The following is a 15,519-nucleotide window of genomic DNA, read 5'->3' on the forward strand; positions in this document are numbered from 1 at the left end:
TCCCTCTTCGCCCCCAGTTGGCACCAACCACCCTCGCCTCCCCCGTGAGGCTCCGGCCACTACACCCACAGTCTTCGGGGGTCTGGTCCCTCCGCCACCATAGAGACGGATCCGGAAGCCGGACAGAATGCCAGCCTGCGACCCGCCGACGCTCAGGCCGGCGCCATCTTGAGTGTGGGCGCCGTGCCCACCTGCCACTCCCTCACCGCGCCCAGCAGCCTGTTGGGCTGTGAACAGGGCTCCTCCATTAGCTCTGGCGTTAAATACGCAAGTTCGTCTTGATAGTAACGTTCAGGCTTTTGACCCTGTGTTTTCATTTGATTTCCGCCCGAATCAAAAATGGCCCCCAGTCGCTTCTAACAAATAGCAAAGGGGCGGAGCGGAAAGAAGGGGGGGCTGGCGATTGGGGTGACGTCACGAGCGCCGCAGCTCTGATTGGCCGAGCCGCGTGGCCGAAGTGGTGCATTGGAACGGTGGCTGAGCTCTGCACAGGGAAGTCTGAAGTTACACGTAATTCAGTAAGGAGTCAAATGGGCACTGTAGGACCTGTAATGAATATTAATGTTTTCTACTTAATAGGCTGTTGTGAGAATAAAGTGAATGTACGTAATAGTTTTAAAACTACATGACTCGGTGTAAATACGATCTATTTTCCCTGTTGTCATCTGCAGGGTCGTGGTCATCATCACTCCTACTCAAGGCGTCTACAACTTCACAGATGACAGCTGACCCAAAGCATCCCATCATCTAAAACGTTTAGGTTCTTTCTAGTCGATAACAGTAGCTGAAACTTTTAGATAAAGGAGCCCACAGTTTCTTCAAGTTAAGTGAAAGAAACTAGCAGACTAAATGTTGCCCCTTATTCAGAAATGTATTAAATACTTAGAAGGAGGCAGACACAAATAGCATTTAATCTGTCCTAATAGTTTGATGAAGGCCGAGTTGTGTACTAGGTCAGTGCTGCCCTATAGAAATAGAATTTGAGTCACATAGGTAATTTTAAATTTTCTAGTAGCCACATTAAAAACAGAATGAAGGTAATTTTAATATTGTTTTAACTAAGTAGATCCAAGAAGACTGTCATTTCCACATGCACTCGATATGAAAAATTGAGATTCTTTACATTTTGTACTATCTTCAAAACTGAAGTTTATTTTTTAGAATTTGGACTAGCCATATTTTCATGCTCAGTGGTCACACATGGTTGGTGATTACCATGTTGGAGAGCACAGTTCTAGAGGCCCGACCATCACTTTGCACTAGAAAGTTGAGCAGCAGAGGTACCACTGCTGGGGGGCAGGATTGTTATCATCGTGGTCGTCAGCATCAGCATCTGGCAACCAGAAATCTTCGAGACCAGTGACAGAGCTAGGACGAGGCCTCAGATGGCATCTCCATAGGTGGAGGTCTCCTTGAATGTTTAGACACTGTTTATTCAGGAGTACAGAACCTTTTCTAAAATATGTTGAACAAATCACCTATCTTGAATTCTTTTTAGACCTCATTTCTAATGTACATTGTGACTATAAGATGTTAATTTTGCCAATAAAAACCCATTTCTGATACTACGATAATTAGTTAAAACATCTGGTGTCTTCAGAGATCAAGGTGGTTAAAGTATTTGTAGCTCCATCTCTGGAACGTGGCCTTTCTGGTATGATGCTACTAGCTACTCCTGGAGTGTGCGTTCTGATTACTAGAATGCTAGCTGCCTCTATGGTATACCTGGAACCAATTAAACCACAGAGAACTTCACACTGCCTATGCTGAGAAAATTTAAAGTCAACCACAGACCTCGTGACACCCATGTTGCTATAAGAAAGATTGCCCTGTGTTTTAGACACTATAAATGTTCTAGAACTTGTAACCTTATGTTACAGACTATGTTTATTCCACAGGTATTTAACACACACCCTTTCTGTGCCATGCATTGTGCTGACCACTAAGAAAAGAAGGAACAATCATTACAGAAAAGTGGGCTGTTTGAGGGGCCCAAATAAAGCTCCCCCCCTTTTTGTTTAAGGGGTTGAAGATGGGCTAGTACTGTAGTCCTAGGAATGTTATTTTAGTTTTTCAAAATGCCTGCCCCACACTAATGTTTAACTATTGCTACTGTCTGTGGATCTGGAACTGAGCTAAATGACTCTACATTTTCCCTGACATTCGCTCCTTGTTCATTGTGAAGGACTCACTGTGCGCCAGCTTCCACTCTACAGACAAGGGAGACACCAGCACAAAACAACTTCCCTGCTCTCAACAGACCTCACATCTTGGGGGCTAGGGGGACAGAGAGACAGTAAGCATACAAATGAACAAAGATAAGTTCAGCTAATGTAAATTCTATGAAAGAAATGAAACAAGTTAATGTAGTAAGAATAACTAACACGTGTTTAGTACTTACTGTGTTAGATACTTCATATGATGTTCTTCCTAAATCACTGTGAAATTATATGTGGGAAGTTAAGCTTTAGCATGTTTGCTTTGTCTTTCTATTAATGTCACTTATTATGTGTATTTAATCTTTGTACATATGACAAATAACAAGGCAAAATGCTTAATGGTGAGGTTACTGGGTTGGAAGCAGGGAGACAGATTATGTCACTGGCCAAATAGATAAGCTTGGGCAAATCATTTCATTTCTCCTGGCCACAGTTTTTTCAACTGAAAGAATCTGACAGGGTTGCTTTTAGGGCCTTTTCCAGTTTTAATATTCTATGATTGAAATAGAAACTAAGACAAATGTAAGTTTTCAGAAAGATCAATTAGGTTGTAAGTTCAAAGACACAAATCATATTTCAGAGTTACATATTCCCTCAGAAGTATCATATTCTTAGATATAAGCAGTAGTTTAAAAAACTGTTGATTATATTGAACATTTTTATGTGATTGGTTTCTCAAATAGGTAGATAGACTGAGTTATTTCAAAGGCTCTTTCCAGCTCTACTGTTCCTTAAATATAAATCAAGACAATAAATAGTGCAGTAGATCAATGAGATCTAAAACTCAAGGACAGAAGTTGTCTTTGATCTATGCATTCCCTTCAAAGCCTTACATAATTCCTTCCACAGCAAGTGCTCAAGGAAATAGCTACAGATTATTGCTATTTTACTTGCTTAAGTAAATTTTAAGCATTATAACATTGAGCTATTTTTAAAACTCATGATTAATTATAAAGTCTTTCCATTTCTTACTACCTAAATCTATCTTATAACAACAAGTGAACAAATGGGAAACAAGTATCTTAGTGAGCAAAATATTGTTCTTAATTTTCCTCAAGAGAGGAAAATTAGCTTTTCCATACTTTAAATTTCACAAATCATAAAATTTAAAAGCCCAATACTAATCTAGTTTCATGCATACTAATAGATGTCCCAGACTTTCTATATTAAAATCAGAAAGACATGAATGCAAATGGTTGAAGAGACTATACTCATATACAACAACATACGGCATATGTTCCATTGTTAATTGAAAACTCATAGTTAATTACTCTGGGAAGCAACCTTTCAGGCACATGGCATGGAATAAAAAGGTGACGTCTTTTTATAAATTTTCAGGGAAGCATATGCCACATGAAATACTCAAGAGTTTACAAGGGGGGAAAAGAGGCAGGGAAAAATAAAATTCATATGCACCCTATATAAGCATGTAACTCCTAATGAAACACATTAAATAGAAACACATGACTTTCTCTAATTCATTTGTACTTTATGTTTCTTTTTAATAGAAATTAAATTAGTCACTTAATGTACATAATGTAGTGTTTGTTTTCCAGTCTAGTTGCTTTTCAGCATCCACTTCTGAGTCTCAAGGGAAATGTTATCCAGCATCAAAATATGGCTTGATGATGAACAGTGTCAAGCATTCACTCTACTTAACAGGGGACATAGGGTTGCAGTTAACCTGCAGCTAACAACATGAAACAATAAAAAACAAGCACAGACCTGCAATAGCATCAACATGCATTATTAGCTCAATATTACAAGTCAACCCAACCCACACAGGTTTCTTCTAAGCTAAGAGCACATATGGAAAGGGACGACTTTATCGAGATCCGTAGCCATAGTAGTAAGGTTCATCAGGGCGGAATCCATACGCTGTGGCTGGGCGTCCAAGAATGCCAATGGGCTGGCCAAAGCCATCCATTCCAAGGCTAGAAAGAGAAAAAGAAATATGTTATATTTTTTATCACACACCCACCATGCAGGTCAAGTAAGAGGCCTGGAACTTTACACCTTCAAGATTCTCTTCCTAGTAGTGGAAGTGATTGATGTGGATATTACCAATCCTTTAAAAAAACCAATACAGCCATAAAATGTAAATGATAAATATTCACTTCTAATGATGTGCGTTAAAAATGTTGGGAACCACTGTTATCAGGGTAAAACCATTAAAGATAAAGAGGAGGACAGATCAGAAAAGTGTCAATAAATTACATGCATATATGGCTTTTATGCCAGAATATGAAAAGATTTTACATGCTAGCAATGATCAGAAATACAATGCGAGGGAATGCTACAACTGTAGAAAAATGAGTTTTGCTGTTTCTATTGAGATCTCCTTCATCTGAAGATGTAGGACTGATCCACTGTTATAAGGACAGCAGTTTGATTTTCACTTAGGGCCAAATGGCACACTAAGCATGTGAGTAAAGGAAGAAGACAGGACATTTTATAGGATTTCAAAGTGAGCCAGATTGGATCTGCAATCCTTCTTCGGACTCCTCAGTGCAAACATTTACTTAGTAGTACATGTTTGAGTAACAGAAAGTTAATTATACATTTTGATTCAATTTATTCCATGGAAATAGAAGTCCAAAGATAACCTTCAGTTATAAAAATAACTTGATAATGGATGACTTTGAATACTACCTTAAACAAATTATTCATCCATTAGTAGACTATTTAGAAGAGAATCTGTTCTCCAGAGCACCTTTTAAGGTTCAGAGAATTACCCAACACTTAGCAAAATCACGAGCTTTGCCAGGCAGACATGGCAGCTGCAACATGCTCATGCACAGCTCATGCAGTGAACGCCAGCGAGCTCGTTTCCAGTAAAAGGAAAGGGTTTATAATGCAGAAATGTAAGCTCTGAAAAAATAAATATATTTGAATGATTTAAGATCATGTTATTAGATGGAAAATACTTTTCTCTTATAAGCTAAATCTCAATATGATGAAACAATATATCCAAATAGCCACTAACTTACTCTCACAGCTCAAAATGAGATGAAAACACTTTATAATTTAAAATATCAAGGTTTTAAATATGTGTGTGTGTGTGTGTGTGTGTGTGTGTGTGTGTGTACTGGGATAGGACTTAGAGCTAAATGTAGAGTCATAATACATATAGGGCATATTAGTCATGTGCATCTACCTCCCAGGGGAATGGAATTTCTGAAACGTAAGTCTAGGTTAGCATTTATAATGAGTGATGCTGGATAAGTCAAACTTTTGGGCTCCATCTATAATTTCTGAAAGTTGATTGAAATTTTTAAGTTTGAATTTTATCTTACAATGGCAAAATATTAGCACGCCCCCTCTACCTTGGTCCTATGGGAAGGTTAAATTTTATGATGAAGAGAAATACTAGTCTAAAGGCAGCTTTTAAAGATGTCTCAGAAACTAGTGGAGTCCATGAGCTCAGCTGTATCTGTTATCATTTTGGAATCAGAGGAAAATTGCTGTAGAAATTTTTCCCCTGAAGCACTAAGGCTAACAAATATGTATCTGAACAACTCCCCACCATATAAAGAGTGATGGGATAGCTGTGGCTTTCAACTCCTTCCTGTTTCATCTTTGTACTTATGCCACTCCCTACATATTTTAGCATCTCTTCTGAGGCCAAGCAGCAGCAGACTTAGGTTAAACTCAACTTAATGTTGTCTTTGTTTCTCAATCTAGGGGCTGTGGTGAGATCTCTTTCAAGAACTTGGAAATGAGAAGCACACAGCAGATCAGTGAAGAATTGTACAAAAGCACCTTGAACACTGAACCTCTCACAGAACCGTGACAATATGACTGATTCTATCTAAAGGAGGGGGAGGAGCTTCAGAAGGCAGTTTGCCCACAAGCTCCTGAGGCAATGCTGGTAGAACCAACCCAAGCAATTTCTTGGGGGAACCTCTAACAACACCTGACTGCTCTGACAGGCTTGTCCTCAGTGAGGAAGGAGCCTCAATAAAGGCTCTGAGAAGCTGAGGTCATTATACATTCAAACTGCAAAACCTTCCATTTTTTTCTTTCTATGACCAACAGGCAAACTTCTGATCACTGTTTCCTCATGGGGCTTGCTAACGGGTAAAGAATAAACAGACACCTGATTTGCCTGATGTTTTTTCTTTCCATAGTAAGGAGACAGGTGGGTATTATGTTTTTTTGAAATGTCAGTCACATTGCTGGTAAGAATTTGCACCCAGTCAGTGAAAGTAAGACGTAACCTAGAACTGATGAGTTTGTTTCTGAGCCTGCAGGTTTCCTGTTTACATGGAGACATCTCTGTGTAGTACAATGTCAAGGACAAAATGTCTTGATTTTCCATAGGAGGAGGAAAATTTGAAGCCACCTCTATTCTTTTGGGACATGTGGACATTTATTTACTCTTTCTCCCATGGGAGTCAACAGTATGAAAGGCACTTGCACGCTCTCACAAGGGACCCTGAGAACCAAGGAAGACGAACCTGTGAGATGTGCACCTGCCCTTGCCGGTGTGACTGTTCTGCTTCAGGTAAGTGCGTGTAGTTGGCTGTTTATACGGTACCTTAATCCCGCACTGCATGTGTGTGTCTGCATGTGCATGTCCTCGTCCTGGTACTGCTGATCTACACACAGAAGCAGTGTGTCCCTTTAGATCAGAATAAGTACAACTAGACCACTCTTCCTTTCCAGGACTAGTAATATAGTGTCATTTGACCTGCATCCTCAGGTCTAGATATCATACTCTGGAACTTTAAATTAAAAAAATACCAAAATGCAAGATCTCTTCTTGAAAATATATAATTTTGGTTAAATGAAAATGGTTACTATTTGTTGTGAAAAGACAACTAGGAAAGGTGAGGGCTCCAACCCCACCTGCTATTAAGTTTTATGATCCAAGAGCCAAGATTTTGGGGTACCCAGACAGGAAAATGACAAATTCTTCATAAACAAAACATTTATATTTAAAATCCAAAAACAAATATAAAAACTACACCTAGGTTTTACTTTATAAAAACACTTAGAGCTCTTATTAGCATTCAGCAAGCAGGAGACTCAATTTCCTGTAATATTAGCAAGGCTTCAAATAAATTTTTAACAGCATTCATTAGAATTCTAAACTCGAGATGATGGGGGGAGGGGGACCCAGACATGACAGGTGACGCATCACATGCAGCACAGTACACGGGGACAGCAGCCGGGGAGCAGCCCCAGGCCCTCGGACGCTCTCACTGAACTTTGGGCCAGAGTTGACATTCCCAAAGAAAGGGAGGAAAGCCACCTACCTCTGGCTGTTTGGGAGGTTTAATTAGTGCATGTTTGTAAAGCACTTTGAAATCCTTGGATGAAAAGTGCTGCATAAGTGAAAAGTATTATGGTTATTTTATTAAAATTAGATAAAAGCAATACAAGACTTTTTTTCCTTCTTTGAAATTCCCAAGTAAGCAAAATGAATGCAGAGTAAATAGTGAATATATCAGTGTATGCTACAAAAGAAAATTTCCAGCCATGTTCTCTTTCACAGAATCTTTGTTGGACACATTTCCAGAAATCAGCTATAGTCTACACTTTCATCCACAACAGCATCCTTAACAGTGTCTATCCCATTCTCGTGGGAACACCCCTGAAATGCAGGTCTCACTCCACTGTGGAGGCAGTTCATGCCACGTCAGACGGTTAGGAAGTTCCTTGTTACACCGCTCTGAGATCTGCTTCTATTAGTCCTAGATTTACCCTCTGGAGCCACATGAGAAGTCTTATTCTTCTTTAATATCTATTTTACAACTCCTGATTAATCTTTCCTCATGATATGGTCTCTAAAATCTTTACCATTACATTTGCTCTCTAATATGTGAGAGTAGTCATGGTTTTTAAGAAGGGGAACAATTTACTTCTGTTCTTTAGAGGGATAATTGTGGTAACAAAAGGCGTTGAGAGGCAAGAGCATGGGGAACATTTAAGAGCATATTATGGCTGTCCACACGTGAAGTCATTAATGAGAGCCGGGAGAGACACTGGCAGAAAAACAATGATAAAATATGCTATATTTCAAACCAAAAAAATACTATTTTTTTTCTTTTAAAATGTGTATGGTTTACTATTACTATTTGGGAACTGAGAATCAAGGGAAAGAATATAAAAATTGGCTGAAAATTTTAGAAGTTATAGTTAATTGGGAACAAAACAAATTTTGCCCCTTTAATATGGGAATATGCTTCATGCAATAACTAGAGGCTGTGGTATTCCATGTAGATGAAATCAGTAGTTTGCCTCTGTATTCAATAGAAAGGGCTGGATTGTTCTGGCAGAAGCGAACATTTTTTCTTGACATTCTTATATACTAGAGGCCCGCTGCACAAATTCATGCACAGAGAAGGGGGGGTGTCCCTCAGCCCGGCCTCCACCCTCTCACAATCTGGGACCCCTCGGGGGATGTCCGACTGCTGGTTTAGGCCCACTTCCTGCGGGATCGGGCTTAAACTGGCAGTCAGACATTCCTCTCGCAATCTAGAACCGCTGGCTCCTAACCACTCGGCCTGCCTGCCTGATCGCCCCTAACCACTCGCCTGCCTGCTTGATTGCCCCTAACTGCTCCCCCTGCCTGCCTGATCACCCCTAACCACTTGCCTGCCTGCCTGATCGCCCCTAACTGCTCGCCTGCCTGCCTGATGCTCCTAACCGCCTCTGCCTTGGCCCCCGCCACAGCTTCGTCCGGAAGGTCGTTCAGCTGTCTGGTCTAATTAGCATATTATCCTTTTATTATTATAGTCACAAGAGAAGTGTTGATCAAATGAGACAATGCCTATAAAATTTTACCTAATGTTTGTATAGTGATATAGTATTACTAAATCAAGATCTAAACGTTCGTAATTTTCAGACCAACCACTAGATGGAGGGCTTGTCTTATCACTGAGTATTGCCCTTTTGCAAAGTTAGAAAGCAAGCTTTATAAAATTTAAAATTTTCAGCTATTTACCTTCGACAAAATGTGGTTTACATTGCTCTCTGATATAATTGATGTCTTCATTTTGTAAGTGTGAAATAATTTACCTAGAGCTAAATAGGAATATCAGGCATATGCAAAGTGCTGTAACTAGGGCCTATGAAAAGGCTAGGAAAACGCTGTCTTGGACACTGAAAAATGTAATGTACATGCATGCTAAGGTACTACTGTTGTAGAATGGCTTCTGTTATGTTCATTGAACTGTCGACAGCGTCTCATTCCTACAAATTTATATGTAATATATATTTTGGGTTGCTCGAAGGTGTTACTTATTACTTTGGACTTGAGCCTTTGTATTATTGAGAAAATGAGCAGGTAAGCAGTCTTTTAATAAGCTTCACTAATATATATCAAGTTTAGCTGTAATTATCCATTTAGTTTTCTTTTAATTTTTTATATGTGTGATTATCAATTTTCCTTTTATTTTAAAACTAAATGCCTAAGAATACTAAAGAATCATATTTTTAGTGAAATTAAGCTAAGTAATATTTCCCCACAAAATCAGGGACAAATGATATGAGTAGTGAGAAGTTGTGTTTAAAGTACTCATGTGGAATTTACTTAAAAAAAAAAAAGACATATGTCGGTTCTGATGGGAAAAGTACCATTGACAGATCCTTTTAATTTAGTTACTAAGCTGCTTCTGAGAAAAACTAATCTGTACTAATGAGGGAAGCATGTGTAAAATAGTCATGAACTTATTCCAAATGAAAGAAAATCTATTTTATTGATGCTCCTGTAATATCATTCAATTTACACTTCTTTCATTATACATCTTAATTTGTTATTTAACCATCTCCAGGGTCTATTTTAATGTGGAGATATTACAGTTGGTATCTTTTCATATTATACAAATACTGCATTAAGTTTTCTATCCTTTTACTTTTCCTACATTTTATAGCCTCACTATTAATGCTATTCTTGGGCATCCTGACTCTTACTGTTCCATCTGACAATTCTTCTTCATGACGGTCATTTCCTTATGAGTGCTGTAATTTTTTGTGTTCAAGTTCAGGTTTATTTATTTATTTTTTGCCTATCTGTTGGCCCTTGAGCTTGGAAATATTTCTACAGAGATGTTCTGTATTTGCTCATAATTTCAAGGCCCTGCTGATTTCACTGTCCCGAAGCAATTTTAATAATTTCTGGATTTGGGGTTCCCTCAGTTATACTATACAGTCTAAATTCTGAACCCACTCATGTATATGGAGCGAGCTGATGAATTAAAACCAGGAGATCTCCTTTCAACCGAAGTTTCCAACTTTATATAGGGAATTCAATGCCACCCTCCTATATACCACAAAACCTATATCCAATTCAGTATTCTTGTGCGTGATTCTTTCTTGTGTGCATGTGTGTCACTGGGGGTGTTTCCTATCTTTGTGAATTTTTGTGAACTTGGCCATGAATTATAAATTTTTGTTCTATTTCACCCACCTTTTCTATGCATTTATATGGGAGGATGCCCTTCCAAGACAGCTCAGTCTACCATCTTGCTGGAAGTACCTTTCCATTTTACACTTTTTATCTGCTCTGCATATTCAAGGAAAGAATTTATAAGCTTTATATTCCTGAACTCAAAATTGGCTTTCTTGAAGAGAACAAGGATTTAGAAGAAACAACTGAGCCATTAGAAGATGTTTTCTTTTTCCTTATTTGCAGCAATTAACAGAAAAAATACCCTAATAGATGCCTGGTGGAAGCTGTCAGATGTGGTTATCAAGCTGATGTGAATATTTACTCCAATTTATAATGGTCTCCAACTTTTTACAGCAATCTTTTAATGAAGGTATCTTTAACTTCCACCTTTTCAATGAAGCACAAGGCTGCTGACGCTGGCAGTTATGTAATATCAAGCAATGCCTCATTTCACACCACCAAACGTGCGGGGAGCTCACTGTGCTGCTTAAGTAACCCCTAGGTCAATAAACTGAGTCATTAGCACCTCCTTTGAATAACTGTTTGTCTGTTACTGCTTCAACATTTATATAATCTGTCATAATACCTTGGTTTTTTAAGGTACAAAAATGACTGCTGTAGGCTTAACATACAGACTATAATGTAAGTAGCAATGTTTTCACAGTGATGGTTTAACTGTCCTGTCTGGTACTGAGTGAGTTAAAGCCCGAACACCGCAGCTAATTACTCTGTAATGCTAACCTTAGTTGCTGGTTCATTTTGAGACTCTTTAAAATATGAACTGTGTATTTTACCCCTATGCACTCTCTTAATGATTTGTTTTTTTAGACTGAAATCACTTCCAGCCATCAGTTATACCCTTGGTCTCTACATATGCACTTCTCCAAGCACAAATATTTCTTTTTCCTATTGGCCTGCCAGCCCTGTCAGAGCGAATTTCACTTTAAACTCAGTGCTATGATACTTAAAACCTCTTGGATTACTCAGGCTGCCAGTGTGATCTATGACCTTCCGAGAATGACAGCTGCACTTTCCAATTTGCTTCTACTGCTTGGGGAACTAGAAAGCACATGCCAAAGAGGAAAATGTTTCTGATGTTGAACAGAAAGGAGAGTTCTTGTTGGAGGTGGGAGCCGGAGACTATTAGGTACTGAAAAATACGAATAAGAAATGAAAAGAAACTAAACATGCTGTAAAGTCTAAGACCTTGAGCATAATTCAAAAGTTAATGCTGGTACTAAAAACTTTTGAGTCCAGTTAAAATATGAATAATGACCTCCAGTTACTGTAATTTAAGCACCAACCAGAATCTTAAAGTGATAATGCACTATCAAAATAAACAAGTTCAAGAGATGGAAGAGAATCTAAAATTATCATGAGTACTGTAACAAAATGGACTGTATCTTTCTTCATAAAACACAGCAACCTGACATATGGACATAGTCAATGAGGTAATATGGCTACCTAACGTGCACACCACCCCTACTGACATACCAGTCTCTCATAAATGGAAAATTATGGTTAAGCTTCTGTTAAAACCTTGTTTCCAAAGTGCTTAAATAAATAACATATTTTAGGAATATTTCGAGATAGTTTTGAAACTTTTCACTTTCTTTAATTATCTTACATAAGAGGGGGATAAATGTTTGTTGTAAAAAAAACTCGAAAGTCTTATCAAATATAAGAAGCTTAATGTAAAGTTTCCAATTTATGTCATGTCTACTTATTCATTTACTTGTCTCAATATTTAGATTAAATATTCTACAAATTACCTTTGGCTGATAAAAATAAAATGGTGGTTGAAAAGTTAAGACTTGTTTGTAGCTAAATCAAACTAAGTAACATATTTCCAAAATTGCGGGTACAAGAATGGATAATAGAAATAGTATTTAAACAAATTAAAAGTGTATGATTTAAAACAGCAAAGCATGAAAGTTTGAAATTCTGATTCTAAGTTTATGCTATCAAATATACTAGTACAACAAAAAAGCATTTCCTTGGGTTATGATAACATTTTAAACCTCTGTATTGGACAGTGTGATGTAAATGCTTTCAGTCACTAACTCAGTCATTTCAGTAATCAGCACCGCCAGATAAATATTTCATAGCTACATGGTGCCCTCTAGAGCAGAGATGGCGAACCTCTGACACGTCTGTCAGAGGTGACACGCGAACTCATTTTTTTGGTTGATTTTTCTTTGTTAAATGGCATTTAAATATATAAAATAAATATCAAAAATATAAGTCTTTGTTTTACTATGGTTGCAAATATCTAAAAATTTCTATATGTGACACGGCACCAGAGTTAAGTTAGGGTTTTTCAAAATGCTGACACGCCGAGCTCAAAAGGTTCGCCATCACTGCTCTAGAGCATTCAGAACCTCAGTATACTGTGCAGTGAACCAACACTGCATGTGGCACTGGAAGAATAGGTACTAAAGTAAACCTCCACTCTTACATTTTACAAGTTCTCTTGGTCCTTGAGAAAATGCTACATTATGGATCTGCAAAAACAATAAAATAAATGAACAAACAAACCATCCCAAGGTGAATTCATTTTCTACTTACATCTATCTAAGGCTAATGTTTATTAAATTCAACAACATTAATTTAAATATGAACTTAACTCCTGAATTTTTAAAAGTCAGTTGGGTGTAATGACTTCAGAAACAATACCTGAATAAGATTTCTGTCTCTACTGATAACTTCTTTCAGTCTATATCTGTAACTTTCTTTGTCATGATTATTTTTGTAAAATAAGAATAACGGCTATCCCTTTTAACATGTCTGCCTTGAGATTATATTTCCAAGTCTCTTACAAGAACAGGATGGTGACTCTTATACAGTTGGTGTTGTTATTGTTCTGACATATGAAAATAATAGAACCTTCCCTAAAAATACCTAGGAAGTCCTGGCTCCTGCCATATAATCTAGAGAGTGAAAAGATCCTTATCATACCTGGCACACTTCTCATGCATGCTTTTTGCTTGGCCTCCCGGGGCTCTTACATAATTCATAGAGAGTTATGCCTATGCACAGACGACTAATTGTTGTTGCACCAAAATAATGCCACAGCCAATCATACCTTCCTTTTACCATAGCGAGAGTGGATGGCTTGTATAAGTGGGATTCTGTGTTATGACTAATGCAAACGGTACAACACCTTTAGCGATGAAAAATACTCTTTCTTTCTCATCTTTTATATTCAGTGATTTTACTTTGAAAGTAGCTGATCAAGGGCAAGGTTTTTGGTTATTTCACAGAAATCATCACTTCTCACCTTGCACACACTCCTGTTCCCAGGTTGACTGCTATAGTGTTGGCTTCTCTTTGAAAAGGGCACAGAAGTACTTGGAGTGGGGTATTTTCATTTTGGGATGTTCATTGTCTTGGGGTTGTGACAACCCAACAAACTGGGACTTATAAGCAAAGCTGGGCAAGGGTGAGGAGAACTCTCCTTGGAGATGGGAATGCAGAGTACATTCTTGAGATTAAGGGCAGAACAGGGTTTTAGGTGGAATTTCAAACACACACAGGTGCCTTGACCCTTGAACGACACGGGTCTGAACTGCGCGGATTGGTCACAGGCATTTTTCAATGGACCAGCACGTTGGAACTGTTTTGTTCAAGGATAAATTCCCGGTGGGAACCTGCATATGTGCAGGGCTGACTGTAGTTATATGCAGATTTTTGACTGCCTTGGAGATTGGTGCCCCTAACCCCTGCATTGTTCAAGGGTCAATTGTATATCTATACTAGTTATTTCAAGCATGCAGAATGAGGAAAGATTACAAACTGATTTATTTTAAATGATTATGGTACCCACTTGCTGATGGCAAACAGTACTTCCCTCTCCCAGACTTTGAGAGAAATAGGCAAGTTGCAACAGTAATAAATTGTAATAGTTTCTTTTTCTTCTTTGTGTATACAGAGAATAAGTTAATTATAATAATTCAATATTTATAAAGTCCTTAAAACCCAAAAACCTTTAAAAAATGTTTTAGAGACTTTTAAGAATTCCTGTTCATTTACCACCTCAAAGCTATCTCAGCATGAAGTTTTAATACCCATGTAAACACAGCTTTATGGGTTTCTTGTATCAATTTGAAAAGATGTAATTTTAAGTTACAGTTGCAATTTAAAAATTTACTTGCCTAACTATGCTCCTAGAAGCCGTGGCCACCTCTCCTTTCTCATTTGAGGGGCTCTAAATTAGCCACTCGATACTGTCCACACCAATTTGGATTCATTTTTAAGATTGCTTTTGCCTTTTAATTTCTGACCGGCCAATATGAAGGTGCATTCATTTTGGCTGGAAAACCCTGAAAAGGAAAGAATATCTGAAAAAGTGGGATGTATCAACTTTAGGTAAAGATAAACAAAAAAAAGGCTTAAAATATGTGTGTTATGTGTGTGTATGTTACATGACATGAGATAGGATGCCGACTTATGTTCACAAAAGAGAAGATATTCAAGAAGTCATTAATTATGCTCCTGTTTATAAATCTATTAAAAAGACTTTAATCTTTAACTTAATCAAGGGCATAAAAAGCATTTGTTGATTGTGCCATTGTGCCTCACTAGTCTAAAATGAGGCCATAGAAATATGTAGCTTTTACATAAAAACTGGCATAGACATACATAGAATTTATAATGGCCAATAATTCACTTTAATAACATAAGTACAAAGTTTAGAAAATTACTAATATTCTTCTAGAATATAAAAACAAATAGCATTTGAAATTAGATTCTATTATAGAGCCACACTTGTCTCTTTGAAATAGCTCTGAGTTCTGTTTAATTGGTGAAAGCACTAAGTAGTTAAGAGATTACCAAGTGACTTGGGCTACTACTGAAAGACTGTATATTGACCTAAAATTCCTACAGGTAAAATCTACGAAA

The 15,519-nt window shown here is 37.8% G+C and overlaps 1 protein-coding gene across 1 annotated transcript in view; it reads right to left on the bottom strand.

Moving 5' to 3' along the window:
• Window positions 1-2,684: 2,684 nt before the first annotated feature.
• KIFAP3 (kinesin-associated protein 3) overlaps window positions 2,685-15,519 on the bottom strand; it is a 112,748-nt gene continuing 99,913 nt past the window's right edge. The window contains exon 20 of the mRNA XM_005867725.2: window positions 2,685-4,153. Within this exon, the coding sequence (XP_005867787.1) occupies window positions 4,045-4,153 (109 nt within the window). The 3' untranslated portion in view covers window positions 2,685-4,044. The remainder of the gene's footprint in view (window positions 4,154-15,519) is intronic.

The sequence above is a fragment of the Myotis brandtii genome, unplaced genomic scaffold (assembly GCF_000412655.1).
Source record: "Myotis brandtii unplaced genomic scaffold, ASM41265v1 scaffold250, whole genome shotgun sequence".
Taxonomy (NCBI): Eukaryota; Metazoa; Chordata; class Mammalia; order Chiroptera; family Vespertilionidae; genus Myotis; species Myotis brandtii.